Raw genomic sequence first — 18,034 nt, forward strand, 5'->3', positions numbered from 1 at the left:
CAAAACATTTGCCTATAAAGTCAAAACTTTTATTATTATTATTTTTTTTTCATCAGAGAATATAATTCATAAATTTGTTTTTTTCCCTCCTTGTTCATTCTTTTATTTTTGAAAAGTAAGGAAAACTGATAAAATTATTCCTTGGTGAAAAAAATGTCTTCGAAAACAGCACAAAATGACGAATTTTTAATGAGAAAACGATTAAAAAATTCATCAACTTCGATCAAGCAAAATTAGGTACACTGAAAGAGCATGTCATTCATATCGCACCTCGGGAGTAATAAGGTCACATCTCAAAAAAAAATAAATTTGATGTTTTTGCATTTTTGGGGTTTGTATGACCCCCCTCAACCAAAAATTACACTTTGAGTTGGGTACATCATCTAGATCTTGTAAAAAACGCAAATGGCCTAACTCAAAATCTCAACAACATTGCAAGTTGTTTGGAGTTATAAGGGCACATCTCAAAAAAATCCACCTTTTTTGAGCAAATTTCGTACATACAAAGTGTTAACAAATAGTTTTGATTGTTTTGAATGTTTGTCAGTTAGAAATAGTCACAAGGAGTGCATTTTTTATTGGTTTGTACCGAATAGAAAAATTTTTTTAAATTGATCACTTTTCAGAAAAATGAATTTGCACATATCATGAAATTTTAGTTTTGTGAGAAAAACTCAAAAACTAAGCACTTTAGAAAAAAACTAACGACATTATGTCGATTGGAAATTTAATTCTCTACAACTTTGTTATCATGAAATTTTTTTTGGACGCTTCCTTTTGCCTTCACATCAACTTTAATGAAAGGTTGTAACTCAAAATGTTTTCCAAACATTGAAATATTTCCTCTTTAAGATTTTATTTTTCAAAGTGTTCTTACGCTAAATGAAGTTAGGATACCAGATCTTTAAAATGAGGTACTATTCATTCCTCACAATTAATTATAAGTTGATAAAAATAATGAATCAAGTTTTTAAAAAAAAGAAAATCACTCTCCTGTAAAATTTCACTTTTTTGAGATGTGACCTTATAACTCCCGAGGTGCGATATATCATCAGAACCAAATTTTGAGCTGTTCAAGTTGATATTTCAATTTTGTGGTGAATTTTTTAAATTGTAGGAAATACTTACGTATAATGAGAGCTTGATGAGCTTACAATAGTAATTGAATTTCCAGCTGCTGAAGTTGATCACAACGCCTTCTCATTTCTGAATCAAATCTGCATTGCCGAAAAAAGTGAACTTTTGGTTATTTGAAACAGTGGAAGGGGGTAGGGGTACTTTAATTTGTAATAAACTAATAATTGAAAGATTTTTTTAAAAAATTTTAAAATCATTGTTACTGTGGAAAATTTTTCGTATGGAAATTGATGTGATGAAGCTTCAAAATTTTTAATAATTTGATTCCTCCGCACATTTCCTGACAATTTTGAACAATTTTCAGAATATCTGAGTACTTACCAGTCAAAAAAAATTGAAAAATCAAAATCTTACGTCGAGAAATCTATTTTTAAAGATGTATAGGGCTAATCGAAAGTTGAAAAATGAAGGAGATGAAATTGAAAAAAAAATGATTCATTTGGATTATTTCTATTTAATAATCAATTTTTACTCTGAAAAAATTTGCTTTTTTAGGGACGAATTGAGCTACTCTAAATTGGTAAATAGAAAAAAAAATCAATCAAAATGAAAAATGGTGGAAAAAATTTGAAAAATTTTCTAGACACCGCAAGTATTTTGTCAAAAAATTTCTCAAAAGCTGAATTGAAAGAGTCAAAATTGAATTTTCTGTTGCTTTATCACATTTCAAGCATGCTGTAACTTTTTTTTTATGAAGAAAAATTTGATGAAAATTTTATACCGCAAAACAGTTTTAAAAATTCTTGAAAGCAATGTTAGTTCCCCGCTCCCCTTGTATCAAATCCTTCACCACCAGCACCACCACCCTTCCCTCCTCCCCCCCAAAAAAAGTTGAAAAAGTCTAATCTAATTGAATAAAAAATCAACTGAAATTTGGTCACAATTTGCCCAGAAAAATTAATTTCTATGTCACAAGTGTCATCATTTTTCCGATTAACCCCTCCGCCCTCCTCTCATGAGAAAAAACTTCTTCATGGTGCCCAGGTAATTTTGGTCTCTTTGCTCTTTGTAGAGAGCTCTCTCTTCACAGCAGAAAAATCAAAAAAATAAAATAACATCATTTTTTTCATGAAAATTTTTTGAAAAGTTTTTCACAAATTCTATTTTTTAATTCCTCAACATTGGTGGCTCCTGGTTCGACCATAGAAAATAGATCAACATTGTTTGATGGGATGCGAAATGGTTTTCTCTCAAAACACGTTTTTTTTTTTTTTTTGGAGAGCAATTTTGACTTTACAGAAAATTTTTGAGTAATTTTCTTCACTTCATTTTTCAATATAATTATGTAGGTATTTCATTTTTCAACTCTTTTGAACTCTGAGCAGGGGGACCCAAATTAGTTATAAAGCTTTGGTATGGTTCATCAAAAAAAAAAGTTCTTTGAAAGAATTCGAATTCGGAAATTGAAAGTTTTTTTTATTTTTCAAAATGTTCATCATGTCCTTCTTCGATTGTTTTTAGCTCACATTTTCTATATTTCTGTATGAGGGGATGGGAGAGGGAAGGGGAGGGGCTCCACAGGAATTGAAATACATATTAACAATACTGGAAAGACTGGTAGAGATTTTCTCTCGGAAATGAGGTTATTTGAAAGAATTCCAAAAAAAATATTGAGACTTTTTTCTTAAAATTAATTTTGAAAATTTTGAAAATTTTCAAAAGTTTTTAAAACTTTATTTTTTTAATTTCATAGGAGAGCACAGACCGCAGAGTTTCCAAAAATAGGGTTTTTATTAGAATTCTGCCACAGAAATGGAAATGTTTTGAAAAATGTCCAATAATTTCTGTTGGTTCCTAGGTACTTATTTTATTTTTCCAATTTGGGAGGAGGTCTCTGTGCAAGAGAATCAATTTTTGATTGAGGAACCAATTAAAGTTTTTATAATTCAGTTTTTCAATTTTTTTTTCAATGTGAGGGGGGTCTGTATAGGGAGAGCAAGATTTTTTGAAAGAGTGGGGGTTGTTGCGGGGCCTGCATAAGGATCACTTGCACCCCCTGCCGATCCTCCGGGACAACGTTTTTCTTGAAGGGGGAGGTCCTAAGGAACATTTCTAGCCCTTGTCCTCAAAAAAAAGTGCCTCTACTTACAAAATGGCGGCCATTTTGATTGACAGGTCAGCCGAAATCGCAGATTTTGCGTTCCAAGATAGGACCAACATGAAATTTTTTATACCGTACAAAGGTAGATCGAAAGAGCAGGCAAAAATTCATCACCTGTCAAAATTTCAAGAGCTAAAGTACCTTTTTCGATTTTTGGTGAATTTTCAAAAATCAAATTTTTGCCAAAATGTGAGAAAAAAAATCAAAATTTTACCAAATTGACCTAGAAAGCTGAAATTTGGGATATACCCTATTTTTGACTTGCCAAATCGATTAGAAACTGATTTAAACCGTTTTTGATCTGTTGGAGGCTCCAGTCATTTTCAAAAAATCGCTGGAGGTTCCAAAACGACTTGAAATTTACCTGCAGTCAACTTCTAAGCGTATTGAAATTAGTTTTCAGAATTAGTTTCGGCTTTCCAAATCCATTTGATGAAATTTTAAGAGAATTTCGAGTTTCAAAAATCTGCTGGAGGCTCCAGAACAGCTCAAAACGGTTTGAAACAGTTTCTAATCGATTTGGCATGTCGAAAATAGGGTATATCTCAAATTTCAGCTCTCTAGGTCAATTTGGTAAAATTTTGATTTTTTTCTCACATTTTGGCAAAAATTTGATTTTTGAAAATTCACCAAAAATCGAAAAAGGCACTTTAGGCACTTAAAATTTTGACATGTGATGAATTTTTGCCTGCTCTTTCGATCTAACTTTGTACGGTTTAAAAAATTTCATGCTAGAAGATCTGCGTTTCCGGCTGACCTGTGTAGGGCAACCTGTTTTTGATGACAAGGGCTAGAAGTGTTCCTTAGGACTCCTCCTTTAAGAAAAATTTTGTCCTGGAGTATCGGCAGGGGGGTGCAAGTGATCCTTTTGCGGGCCTCCCGACTAGGGGGGTTTCTTGAAAAGAATGAACAATTTTCCATGATTTTTTTCATTTTTATTGTAAGATTCTCGACAGCACTTTGTTCAGACTAAGAGAACATTTAAAAAAAATAGAGTATTTATTTATTAGATAAATTCAAAAACTTTGGGGGGAAGGGGAAAACAAAAAAAAGGAAATTTCAAAATAAGAACCTTTAGGGGGCTGGAGGTGTGGAAGAAGATTTTATCTTTGTAAACTTGAATTTCAAATTGGAAATGACTTTGACATTTTCAAAAATAATGTTGATAATTTAATTGGTTTCGAAAAGTATCCTTGAAGCTTTCCCATATTCTCTTCTGTGCCAAGAAATTGTCACTTGAGAGGAGATGAAGCAATATAGGAGGGGTAAATTGAACTAAAGGTGGTTGAAATTTCCCCCGAGAAAATGAAAAAAACATACAACAACAAATTAATTAAATACTTCTGCGTCTTTTTTATCACCCACCAATTTTGTATTCTTAAAAGTTTAACTACGTAAGTAGACAAATTGCTTAGAAATTTTCCGAAATTACTCCAAACAAATTTCACAGCGAAAAAAATTCTCGATAATTTTCCATCTGATTAAAAAAAAAAATCATTTTGTAATCCTTTTTGTTTTCGTTGTTATTTTTTTCCCTTCGCAGAGATGACAAATACCGTAATTCGATTTAAATATACCTCCCTGCTCCCTTTCTCGTTCTCTTTTTAATCCTATGTTTGAGAAATTGCGGCTAAAAGTTTGTAAAAAGTTTTCATTCTATTTTTTCTCGCTCAAGCTCTAAGTATAATGGGAATGAAATAAGCGAAGCGAGAGAAAGTTAATCGGCGAACGACGCAATGCGAATTTCAATGTAGATTTTTTTTGGTTTTGTTTGCAAATTGTTTGATTTTGGTGTGGTTGGTAAGATGAGGGTGTGTTTTTGTTCGTTGTTTTGTTTAGAAAATATAGAAACAAAGCGGTTAGGTATAATTACAGTTGAAAAAAAATGATTGGTACGTTTTCTAAATTAAATTAGTAGGTAAGTATTCGAGTATAAGGTACCTATTGCCTATTTTTGAATTCAGGCAAGTTTATAGGTTTCTTTTGGTTTTCGAGATCGATAAAATTAGCCTTGCTGTAAATCACGACGTTGCTCTCAAAGTAGTAACCGTAGAATTAAAGCTTTTCTGCGTCGTTGTCGTCTTTGGCGTTCGGTAAGCTCGTAATATATCCTCGTATGCGAGTTGTGCCTCATTATTAGGAATACCAAACACATCAGCCTGATCGGTATGACTAAATAAACCGAGCTCGAAATAAAACGTGAAGTACATATCAATATGAGTATCCTCAGATTCCTCGTATTCTCGATCTCTCAACTGCTCCAGCTCGAAAAGGGCGTTCCAGTCGTATAATTTTCTAATCGAATACTGAACTTGACGAGATTGCAAAAGGGTATTAATTTTATCTCGGAATACCGGATTTTTCAAGAAAAGACACACGTATTCCCAATGCATCGTCTTTTTCCAATATCCTTTCAGAAGATCGTGAGTTTTAGAGTCTGGGTTTCGAGCTTTGAAGTATTCAGTGATGGAATACGGATTGTACACTAAACGTTTACCAGTCGTTTGGTAGCCTTTGTAGAAATCCTTGATTATTTTCTTCTCTTTATCTTCGCATTTGTACACTGCGAACAAATGCTCGAGATCAGTTTCGGTGAAACCAAAGTATGGAGTGAACCGATGCTCTTCCAGGAACGCATGATGGGTGATCATATCATGCATCGAGCAATCCAAGCTGTAACTTAATGTTGAGCTCGAGGTGATCACAGCGAATTGGAGTAAGTCTTGGGCAAAATCAAAGGTTCGTTTGAGTATCTGATTAATGATTTTGTAAACGACACCTACGAATGATTCTTTATTATTTCTGTAATAATGTAAAGCGCAATGGTCGTATTCGGTGATCAAGATTATCACTTTCGTTTTATTGAAGTACTGGTAGTACGATTTGGTCAGCATGTACAAGGCGAATTCCATCTGTTGTTCGGTTAAAGCTGAATTTTTCAGGTTCTCTAAGAAACTGATCTCGCTCAGTTCGGCATCTTCGTCTTCGGTACATCCGTGTTGATCGAAGTACTCCAGGAGGTGATCGATACCTATGAAAGCTTCGACCGAGTCTTGTATTCTGTAATGTAACTCTTCCAAGATGTTTTCCGCTTGCAAGCCCAATAAAGCGATATCCAATAGGTCCAGACTGATTACAGGGTATCGAGCTAGATGATCTTGGATGATGGATTTGTTCTGGGCGATTGATAAGTTACTGAATAAGGTGTAGGAATTGGTCTGGTTGGGTGGTATGGGCGTCTTGGAGGAGTCGAGTTGGATTTGAACGAATTGTTTGATCATGTTTAGATTGACTGTTTTGCCGAAATTTGGAGGAACGGTGATGAAATGAACTGGGTATTTTGAAGATGGATCGGAGGGTTCGAAGAGTGCTTGAAGAAGATCTGTTTTGTCCACGAAGAACGGTTGTTTGGTGATTTCAGCGTAGTCGAAGGATGGATCTGGTAGATCTGGGAAGTCTGTGGTGGTGGTTAGGTTGGTGCTGCTGGTGGTGATGTTTGTGATGGTGGTTGTCGGGTTGGCGTTGGAGTTGGCCAGAAAATGTGTGAAGGAGAGAAGAAGTGGTATAAGGAAGGCCATCTTGATCGAGCTGTGAAGTTGGATGGATTTTAAAATGAGATCGATACGTATAATTTGAGCTTATAGGTATAATTAGGTTGAAGATGGGTAAAAAAAAAGTTGAGTAGTGAATCTCAGACTATATAAAAATATCTGGCAAGTAGGTACTTACGCTTTTGACAGGAGTTCCAGCTGAGATATAATCCTGTAAAAAAGAGTTTGAGAGCTACATAGTCACACAGTGAAGTTGATTTGAGTAGGTAGGTAGTGAAATGAGAGAGTTATCGAAAGGTTCAATGATTTAAACGTGGTCTAATAAATTAAGCATTTTCTTATTTTCTTATCAAACTGATAAACAAATTTGTTCATCGTAATTTTTTCAATTTTGAGTGTTGATTGATCTACTAGATACGTGACTATGTTGGCAGAATATCTTGATTAGTTGAATTAGGTATTGGTACTTTATTATAGGGAATCATTTATCGGTATTGAGCAGTTTTCTGTGAATGAATCAGTTCATCTGACGAAGGGAATCAGTCGTTCGCGAACGTTTTCCCAAATAAATGTTGGTAATTGGTGAACGAATAAGTTAAAAAAAATGAAGCGAAAGTTCGATAACGATTCATTCACAGTTTTATGGCTCGTTCGTTCGCGAACGATTCATATGTAAAACCACATAGTTTTTAAGCAAGATTCAGCGAACGAGTGCAAAGAAAATTAATTTAATAAAAAAGTACTTCTTCTTATTGAGCTATTAAACCAAAATACGATTGAATCGTTCGAGGATAGATTCATTTTGGTAAAAGACATATTCGTTCGTGAACGATTTTTTTGTGATTCAGTCGTTCACGAACGATTCATTCGTTGTGAATTAGACATTGATTTTATTGAATTGTGTTATTTTGAAACAAAAGAGTCCGAATGATTCTTATTTATGCAGAGCTGTGACTTGAAAATGATTCAATTCAAAGAAAAATGATTCAGTCGTTCGCGAACAATTCGGAAATGGTTCGCTAATGAATCACTTGGAATTTGGCGTTTCAGGTCAAGATTTGTTTTTGTTTTTTGTTTTTTTGAAATTGACTCCTTTAATTTTGTGAACGGCGAATTGATAAGAAAAATGATTCAGTCGTTCGCGAACGATTCATAAGAGATGAATTTGTCATTTTTGAATGGAATTCGTGTAATTTGTTGTGTTGGAGGAGGAATCATGTTTTTGAATTGTTTTCAGAGATATAATTTGGGAATGGATTTGATTGGGGAAAAATGGCTCAGTCGTTCGCGAACGATTCGTGAGTGTTGAAACAGTCACTCATTATCATTCGTGAATATATGTAGTTTGTGTCATTTTACTTACGGTTGAAGAGGAATGATTTATTCTTTTCATTCGGAACCGTGGTTCAAGAACGATTTGATCGAGAGTAAAATTATTATTTAATCGTTCGCGAACGATTCATAAGTGAAAAATTGATCATTGACATTGAATTGATGTCTCGTTAAAAGATGCATTTTTTGTTCTCAAACGCAAAACTGTGGCTCAAATAAGATTTTAGTGAAAGTAAAATGATTCAGTCATTCGCGAACGATTTATAGGAGTTGAATTTGTCATTTTTGAATGAAATTCGTGTAATTTTGTCTTATCAGAGGAAGAATGATGTTTTTAAATTTTTTTTCAGAGCCATGATTTGGGAACGGATTTGATTGCGAAAAAAATGACTCAGTCGTTCGCGAACGATTCATGAGTGGTGAAAGGGTCATTATCATTCGTGAATTTGATTTGTGTGATTTTCCTTATGGTAGAAGAGGAATGATTCTTTTTTTTTCACTTGGGGCTATAGTTCAAAAACGATTTGATTAGGAGAAAAATTATTTAATCGTTCGCGAACGATTCATGAATGATAAATTGGTCGTTCACGAATTAAATTTGTGTGATTTTCGTATCATAAGAGGATTTTTTTTTGAACTTAGTGCTGTACTTCGAGCACAACTTTTTTGAGAAAAAAATGATTTAGTCGTTCGCGAATGATTCATAAATTGAGAATTGGTCATTTCTGAGGTAAATTCATGCCATCTGTAGTGTTGGAGGAAGCGATGATCCCTTCTTGTTGGGATTTTTTAGAATTTTTTCTCGCGAACGATTTGATTATAAAATGAATCATTCGTTCGCGAACGATTTCGAGTGTTGAAATGGTTATAATGATCATTTGCATATGGAAATTGTGTAATTACTCATTGTTGAAATACCTAATAAAGATAATATTGATTTCAAATCGAAAGCAGTACTCATAGTTTCAAATTCTTTGAATGAGGCAAAAATGAATCAGTCGTTCACGAACGACTTGTGAATAATGTATTAGAATTTCGCGAATTCAATTTTCGTAATTCGTTGTGTTGCTAAAAAAAATGATTATAAAAAAATTTAGAGATGTGGTTCAAAAACGATTCAATTTCGAGAGAAATTAATCAGTCGGTCGTGAACGATTCACACGTGGTGAACTTTATCTTATCCATGAATCAAGTTTTTATAATTTGTAATGTTGACAGTAGAAAGATTCTTTTTTAAATCGATACTTCATGATTTGTAAACGATTTGATTTGACTGGGAAGAAAAAGTGAATCAGTCGTTCGCGAACGATTTATGAGTATTAATAAAATGGAAATTAGTGAATTGAAGCTGTGTAATTTATCTTGTTAAAAAAGTAAAGTTTTCATTTTTTTAGAATCAGAAGATGTGGTTTTAGAATTTTTTGAACTAGAGCAAAATGATTCAGTCGTTCGCGAACGATTCATAAGTGGTGAATTGATAGCCCGTGAATTAAATTTTCACAATTCGTCATTTTTATGGAGAAAAGGTTTTTTAAACTGTGACCAAGTAGCTGGTTGGTGAATAATTTGATTGAGAACAGCAAATGAATCATTCGTTCGCGAACGACTCATTGTAGGCGATGAATTGGACTTTCGCGAATATAATTTGTGTGATTTGTTGTGTTGTTGATAGAATGTTTTTTCCCAATTTAGAAAGCTGTGGTCTCAAAACGATTCGATTCAGAGAAAAATGATTCGGTCGGTCGCGAACGATTCATAATTGGTGAATTTCCGATCCGAAAATTGATATTTCTTAATTTTTTAAATTAAAAGTGAAAAGATTTCTGGTAAACTGAGACTGTGTATTTTGCACGCACTTTGATCGAGACTCGAGAGTAAAAAGAATCAGTCGTTCGCGAACGATTTGTACCAGGTGAATCGAGTAGATATTCGCAAATGAATTATTTATGATTCGTCATCGTCACGTTTGGTAAAAAAATGATTTTATGCAATTTAAAGCTTGAAAGTGTAATTCTTAAACAATTCATTGAAAAGTAAATGATTCGGTCGTTCTTCGTTCGCGAACGATTTGCACCAGGTGAATTGAGTATTCGCGAATAAATTAATTATGATTCGTCTCGTTGGTTCGATAGTGATTTTTCAAAAACTTGAGCTAAAGTTTGTGAACGATTAATTTAGGAATTAATACCTGTATCGTTCTTCGTTCGCGAACGATTTGTATAAGTGAGGAATTAGTCGTTGGCCAATAAATTACTCGTAATTTACCGAATTTGTTTATGAATAATTTTTCATTTCTTCTAAAATTAGAACCATCGTTCGCGAATGATTCATTGTGAAAAAGTGATTCAGTCGTTCGTGAACGACTTTTCAGGAGTTGAATTAGTTTTTCTCCGATTTTTTGTATCAGTAATTTTTGGCTGGCACTGACGATCGACTTTATCCAAAAATTGTTTAATTATTATCAACAGATCAACGAAAAGAAAAAAAAGAATCATTTGAATTGTTTTGAATCAAAGAGGTCACTTTTCATGATTTTTTTACTGATTTTTTTTTTGAAAAAGTGATGATTTATGCGTCGAAATGACTTTATTATTGCATCCAAAGACCCAAAGTCAAGCATGTGCATTTATAATTACGAGAGTATATTTGTACGTGAAATATTGAGTTATAGTTTATCAGTTTTTGACCCTCCTCAACATGAATTTCAAAATCAATTGATTTGAAATTTTTGATAACTACGAGTATTATCTTGGTGATGGGAGAGAACAGCTCTGAAAATATTGAATTTGAAATTACATACTTTTTTTTAATGAGATTTTACATGTTTTATAAAAAAAAGGATAGGTAGGTACCTACTTTCTGAAATATTTTATTCAAAAACTTAAAAATACATTCGTAAAAAGGGAACAAAAAATTTTCTAAAATGAACTTAACCCAAATTATACTATCTATACATACTTCTATAAAATATAAAACACATCTTTTCACTGAATCGTACTTTCCGAATACATATGATACAATTCCTCCCAAATCTCCTGCACGTCAGCATTAGGTATACAATACGTACTCTCCGCATCATCTTCGTAACTTACATACCCAAATTCGTACATCAAAGTAAAGTACATATCAGCATGATCACTCTCCGGCTGCCTATATCCCTGAGTTCGCAGCATCAAGAACTCGTCCAACATCCTAGGATGATAAGTTTTATACAAATACATCGGAATTTTACGTTTTTCAATCAGTCTAGCAGCTCTCTCTCTAAAGCGAGGATTTCTAAAAAAATCCACCAGTCCTCTCTCCACCTCTTGAGCTTTCCAATATGTGCAGAGTTGAAAATTCATTGTCGGATTCGGAGCCGGAATTTTTCGATTCTTGAAATACTCCGAAATGGAATACGTGTTGTATATGTTGCGTTTCTCTTTAGTGTTATACGGTGCGTAGAACTCTTTAACAGCTTGGATTTCCTCCTTGGTGCATTGGTAGTTTTCAAATATTTGATCCATATCGTCATCGGTCAATCCGAAGAACGGCGTGAATGGGTGTTCCTCCAAGAAAGGGAGATGGTGGATTATATCACGAAGGGCGATTTCAACGCTGTAACTTACACTGGTCATGCCTACGATCAATGCGAATTTAAACCAGTTACGTTCGGGGCCTCGGAATGCGAAATTAAACATGTTGTTCATGATTTGATACACCATCTGAGTCTGTTCGAAAGATCTTTCACGAAGGAAGCTCAAAGCTGCGTGATCGTATTGGTCGACCAAGACGATGACCTGTGTTTGATTAAAGCACTCGTATAGCATTCGACCCGTCATGAATAAGAAGTTTTCCATCTCTTCGTCGGTCATATTGTGAGTCTTGACTTTTTCTATGAACGTGAGCTCGTCCATTTTGGTTACATCGTTGACGGTGGTGCCATGATCCCTGTAATAAGCCTCCAGGTTCTCGGTCCACGTGAAATAGTTCAAGCTGTCGTGCAATCTGGTGGCCATCTCTTGCAGCAAAGCCAAGGGTGATAAACCTCCCACACCTAGACCGTTCAATTCGATGTGGATGACCGGATATCGATTCATGTGTTCTGATACGATATTCGGGTAATGGGAAATTTTAGTGTTTTTGAAATCTTCGATCGCCTCTTGACGAGTCTCCTCGGAGAATTTGATCTCTGCGAAGTGTTTCACCATATCTATGTTGATCGTTTTACCGAATTTTCGAGGGCAGGTGACGAAATAAAAAGGATGATCGGGCTGTTTATTCTCATCGTCGAAGAATAATCTCAGCATTTCGGTCTTATCAGCGTAAAAAGGCTGTTTCGAGATACTATTGAAGGTATTTCGTAGTGGTAAATAGTCATTGGTAGGCTGGGACGAGGCCAAACCTGCGAATACCACGAATACCACGACTGAGGTGATTTGCATCTGGCCGGATGGCGGATACAGCTTGATGGACTATAGTGAGGGTAAAATGGGCTACGGATATTGCGGATACGGTGATAATGATACGAAAAAATTCGCCTGGATTTTCATCATTTTTCAAAACCACCGGCTGAGCTTTATTTTATTTTATTCATACATATTTATACTCGACTGCGCGGCCGACGGTAGATATTTTTAATTCGCGTAACTATATGGTTGCTCGTTGCCCCCGAGCTGTACTTGTGTATCCGGCTTTTGACAGTTGAAACGAAGCGAGATTTTCGCACAAAGTTTCAAAGCCGAGTTGCAGATAAAATAAAATACGTGTACGAGTCGGATACGTACTTACCCCGGTAATATAAAGTATTTATGAAAAACGACCGGCCATTTGTTCGATATAGAAACGAGAAATGAAAGTATACCTAAATGTAAACTTACTCGAGTCGAGAAAGTTGCTAGCAAGTTTTCATTTTATCAGATGTGATAAGATTATTTTTATTTTCAAGTCGAGGTGGGTGAGCTGATGCTGATGATGGTGGCGGTGGTGGTTCGAGTATCGTATGTTGCCAGTTGCTCTTTTATGACTTGATAAGAGCTCGATTAATGCGTGGTAACGAATGGAGAAACGAATTTAACGTTTTTATTTCGTACTTACCTTATGGATTTTATTATGGAGATTTTATTCGTGTCGTAAGAGTGTAAAGGTTTAAAGATTTTTTAAGGAGGCTGGTTTTATTTTTACGTCTTGTTTGTGAAGTCGTTACAAGGGACGGGTGGGGGACTATTTTTCTAACGGAGTGGCAGATTGAGCATGAGATTTGCCTTTTACTTTGAAAATTTTCCAAACATTGAAAAATGTCGGAAATTCGTCACACAATTGTGATGAACATTTTCCAAAATTGTCGAAAACCCAGATCGAAATTCTACTAGATATCTTGCTTTGAATTTGTAACAAAATTAGGATCGCCTAAATTCAAAATAAATGCTAAAAATCCATTGAAAATTGCCTGAGAAACTCGAAAATCATCGATATCGTTTGGAAATTTATTTGAAAATTATAAAAAAAATTGGAGAGTGGGGAAAGGGTGAAATTATAAATGGCCCATCAAGGTCACTGACCTACCTGTCTAGTTTCTCAAGGTTATCAGTCTACCTGTCCGACCTCTTAATCTTAAGAACAGTAAGCCGTCAGTATGGCTTTCCAGGGTCGTCTGCATGCATGTCTGGGCTCTTAAGGTCATTGACCCTTCGGTATGGATTCCCAATTATTTGTGTGTATGGCATTTTAAGGTCATTTACTCGTCTGTTTGACCTCTTAAGGTCAGTTAGCAGTTACCTACCCTACCTGCACAGCTTCCTAAGATCATCAGTATGCTTGTCCGACTCCTAAGGTCATTCACCCGTCGATCTGAACTCTCAAAGTCATTGACCTACCTGTCTAGCCTATCGTAGTTATGTCTGGCTGGTGTCTTATGGTCATTTACCCGCCAGTCTGGCATTCTAAGGTCATTGACCTGTCTGTCTGTCGTTTTGAAGGTCATTGACTAGTTTGTCCAAACTCTTAAGGCCATTGACCCGTCAGTCTGGTCTCTTAAGGTCATTGATCTACATGTATAGGCTCTTGTAGTTGTCTGTCTAGCTTGTGTCTTGAGGTCATTTACCCAGACGTCCGACATTCTAAGGTCATTGACATGTCTGTCTGTCATTTTAAAGACCATTGACTCATTTGCCCACGATCTCAAAGTCATCAACCCGTCAGTGTGATCTCATAAAGTCATTGACCTACATTCCTAGTCTCTCATAAGTGTCTGTCTAGCTGGTGTCTTAAGGTCATTTACCCAGTGGTCCGACATTTTAAGGTCATTGATATGTCTGTTGGTCATTTTAAAGGTCATTGACTCGTTTGTCCAAACTCTGAAAATCATTGACCCGTCAGTCTGATCTCTTAAGGTCATTGACCTGCATTCCTAGCTTCTTAAATGTTGATAAAATAATATTGTGTCGTATGTACCTACTAAATATACGTTCGTATATTCGATACCTACTGCCTAATTACCTACTCGAATAAGCAGGTAATCGGATACGGAGATGTACTAGTGTAATTGTAATAAAGCTAATTACTTACCTCGGCTAGGGCTTTTAGTACACTACCGAACACAATACAATATCATACGCAAAGTTCGTGTAAACGAATGTATTTGTCAATAAAGACAACTTATAACCGACTCGGAGCACTTCAAAGGGTTCAACACAACGATTATTCGGGGGGAATTACAATTACGTTAACACTACTAAATTATTACTAAATTATAAAATATACAAGAACACTTTAAACCTAGGGCCGGAGCTCTAAAGAATTAAGGACATATTATCTTGGCAACTCGCTTGCTTCACGAAAACGAACTACGAGTTGGTCCAGTTGCCAAAGAAGCTGGAAGGCTCATTTGACACCTTGACCACTCATTGTTACCAACCACATCACCGAACGGTGCTGGAAGGGTTAAATTACCTGTTTATACACATACGTGTTACCATTAAGGCATATCCGTCTAACATATGCCCTCCGAGGTTTACTCAGCTATGACTCAGCGAGCTAAGTTCCCAGCAGAGGAAATCACGGTGTGAGACATAAACATGACTTAATGATAACACTGTCCGTACGGACCCTGCTGCCCCCCATGAGTTTCTCGGGTGAGAAATTGGTGAGCAGAGAAGAAAGAAGAAAATTCTCAAATTTGGAACCACAGCGCACCCTAGGTGTTGAAGCAGGCGCGTACGTGACCCACTGAGCCACCAGAGATCGATCACTCGAAATACAATGTACTCAACAAATACACGTAACTACCTAGCTGTAGCCTAGGATACACGACATCGAAAAAGTTGCCAGTTAGCAATAATATGATCCTTTTTTGTTTCAGATATCCGTCCAAAAAGGTGAGAATATGGATCGATTGAAGATAAGCCGCCTGAGCTCTGAACGATGAAGCGAATAAGAGCTACGTACGTAGCTGAGAGTTCGATGTCCAAGTCAACATGTCCAAAACAGGTGAGAACCGGTTACCAACTATTGCTATTATTTCGATGTAACTACTGTGAATAATAATCAAAAATAAAATAAACAAAAAAAAAAAAAAATATTAAATTTGGATTTAAACTAGGCTCGTAATTATACACCTTGTATACTAACACAATTGTTTCTATTTTTATGTTTCAGGTCTATGGGTCATTAGCGCCTCCGAGCCGGTTCTATTTATCGTCGTAAATATTCTTAGTAAATAAGTGCAAGTTGTAAAAAGAAAAGTGTGCAAATTTAAGAATAAGTTTGTACTTTTATTTGTATTTGAGTTACAACATGCATTATAGGATATTGATTATTGTTTATTGAGAAAAAATAAAAATAAATATCAATACTATTTCGTTAACTAATTTAGACACTCAGTCTTAAAATTTCAGTCTTTGAAATTAAACATAGGGAAAATAATCAACGATAAAAAATAAGGTCGTTAAGACAAAGAAATGCTACTTACGTAGACATAGCGTAAAAAAAAAAAAAATCACTGAATTCATACACGAACTGTTATACCACCTCGAACGTGTAGAAAAATTATAAACGTAAAGTACAAACATAACGTAATACTAAAAAGAAAAAAAAATAAAAAAGTAAAAATGGGTAATACTTGTCTAAAAACAATAAACAAATCTTCGAGGTTATTTTTAGTCCTAAGACTCTAAATGTGGTACATACGTACGCCTTACAACTAATGCCAAAGTAATAACCTCTCAAAAAAAAAAAAAAAAAAATCTTGATTTTGCTTAATTTTAACTCAAACAACTACATAACATTGTAAAAAACTTAAATAAACACGCTTTTTTAGGCTTACGTCACGATTCGGTGGTAAATATTTACAGAAAAGTCACAATTGGTAATTTTAATGGATACTCCATTATGTCAAAGATTGGGTAGTATTCGAACGAAGGTAACGAAATTTATCACTTTCAAACTACACGAGAAAAATTTTGAGTAATTAAGAAAACATGTTGCATCGATAAAAAAATCCTTAGTTGCCAAAGTTCCAACATTTATTACCAAAAGATCGATGCAAAATTACTCGTACGAGTATTGATTTTGAATAGAATGGGACAATTCCTCTTTTTCAATTTTTTCTGGTCTACATTTTTCCAGCAGGAGCTTCATAGTACCATGCAAAAGTAAGCAATAACAATGACGTACGTCAATATCATGCTGTTAGATTGAAAGTGATAAATTGTACAAACGAACCTTATTCGAGCATTTCTTCGTCCGTGGTTAGATTTGGAGCGGTTGTCGCATCGCCGTCGGTTTTTCCAGTATTTTCAGCTTGCTGATTTTCATCGTCGCTCAGATCTGAGACCGTGGTGGATAGCGATTTCATGTCTTCGTCAATATGGAGTTTGGAATCGACGGAATCGTTATCGGCATCGTCGTTGTTATCCGGCTGAGGCGTTGGTGGCCGTGCTTCCTGTTCGTTCGCTCGAACGCCCGAAAAACCTTCGCTTTCGTCAATTTTTTCTTCGGCCGTTGAAACGTCGTCGTTGGTACGGTTTTCGGAGTCTTGGCCGGCGGTAAGGTTTACCCAACTCTCGGTGTGTGCGGCTTTCGTCGATGGGCCAGGTTGGGCATCGTCTTCAGTCAAATCGTGGACGGCCTGGTGCGGCTGAGCGTCGCGCGACGTCGAAGCTGGGCCATGCGTCAGCTGGCGGTTGTCAGTCGTCGACGAAGATTCATTTTCGGATTGCGATTCTGCCGTCGGGTTGCAAAGAAGATTTTCGGGTTCTCGATACCGTTGACGTATTGCCTCGCTGGCATCGTTGGTTGGCGGAATGAACGTGTGCCGTATCCATACCGCGAACTCCTCATGTTCCTGTATTGTGTACATGGGAGGTCGTTCACCTACTGTCGGGGTGTAGTTCACGAACCACGGATAAGGGTCGATCAATGCGTAGCGTCCGCCGAGCATGGTGCTGTAGTTCACCTCAAACACTGACATGACCGAAGCGTATACAGTTTCATCTTGCTCCGCGTGTTGAATAATTGGCACAGCATAAATTTCACGCACTCCGCGGTCGCGGCAAATCTTGATTAATCTGCGAAATAGTTCTTTGAATTCTTCGCTGTCGAAATTATCGAACGCATCAAGATTACCAATGGAGATGATGAGGCGAGGCGGTAACCGTTTGAAACTTGCGAGCGTGCTGATGAATTCTCGAATACGAATCTCGCGTCCATACAGACCGGGATGCATGTATTCGCGTATATCGCGTTGGTACATAATCCATTCAGCTACACCTAGCACAAATCCATCACCAGCCAATAACACGTCTTGTGCGGCGACCGCCGATCTCGCGTCATTTTCGCCGACAAATACGCCAAGTGTCGTAAACTCGTGAGGTAGTGCGTTGAGCGGATAGAACGGCTTGAGCATTTTGGAGTCGATCTTGAATTTTTTGTAGAA

The 18,034-nt window shown here is 36.1% G+C and overlaps 1 protein-coding gene and 1 long non-coding RNA gene across 2 annotated transcripts; one reads left to right on the plus strand and one right to left on the minus strand.

The window, feature by feature from the left end:
• Positions 1–5,083: 5,083 nt before the first annotated feature.
• LOC135843873 (uncharacterized) lies at positions 5,084–7,111 on the minus strand. Its single transcript, XM_065361912.1, has 2 exons — positions 6,968–7,111; positions 5,084–6,826 (listed from the first exon to the last, which is right to left on the minus strand). The coding sequence occupies exon 2, from the start codon at positions 6,814–6,816 to the stop codon at positions 5,260–5,262; it is 1,557 nt and encodes a 518-aa protein (XP_065217984.1). The 5' UTR covers positions 6,817–6,826; positions 6,968–7,111; the 3' UTR covers positions 5,084–5,259.
• A 7,439-nt stretch (positions 7,112–14,550) lies between these two features.
• LOC135843078 (uncharacterized) lies at positions 14,551–16,134 on the plus strand. The gene is made up of 2 exons (XR_010558233.1): positions 14,551–15,588; positions 15,757–16,134. It is a non-coding gene; the product is annotated as an uncharacterized LOC135843078 (long non-coding RNA).
• Positions 16,135–18,034: the final 1,900 nt, after the last annotated feature.

Source organism: Planococcus citri, chromosome 4 (assembly GCF_950023065.1).
Source record: "Planococcus citri chromosome 4, ihPlaCitr1.1, whole genome shotgun sequence".
NCBI lineage: Eukaryota > Metazoa > Arthropoda > Insecta > Hemiptera > Pseudococcidae > Planococcus > Planococcus citri.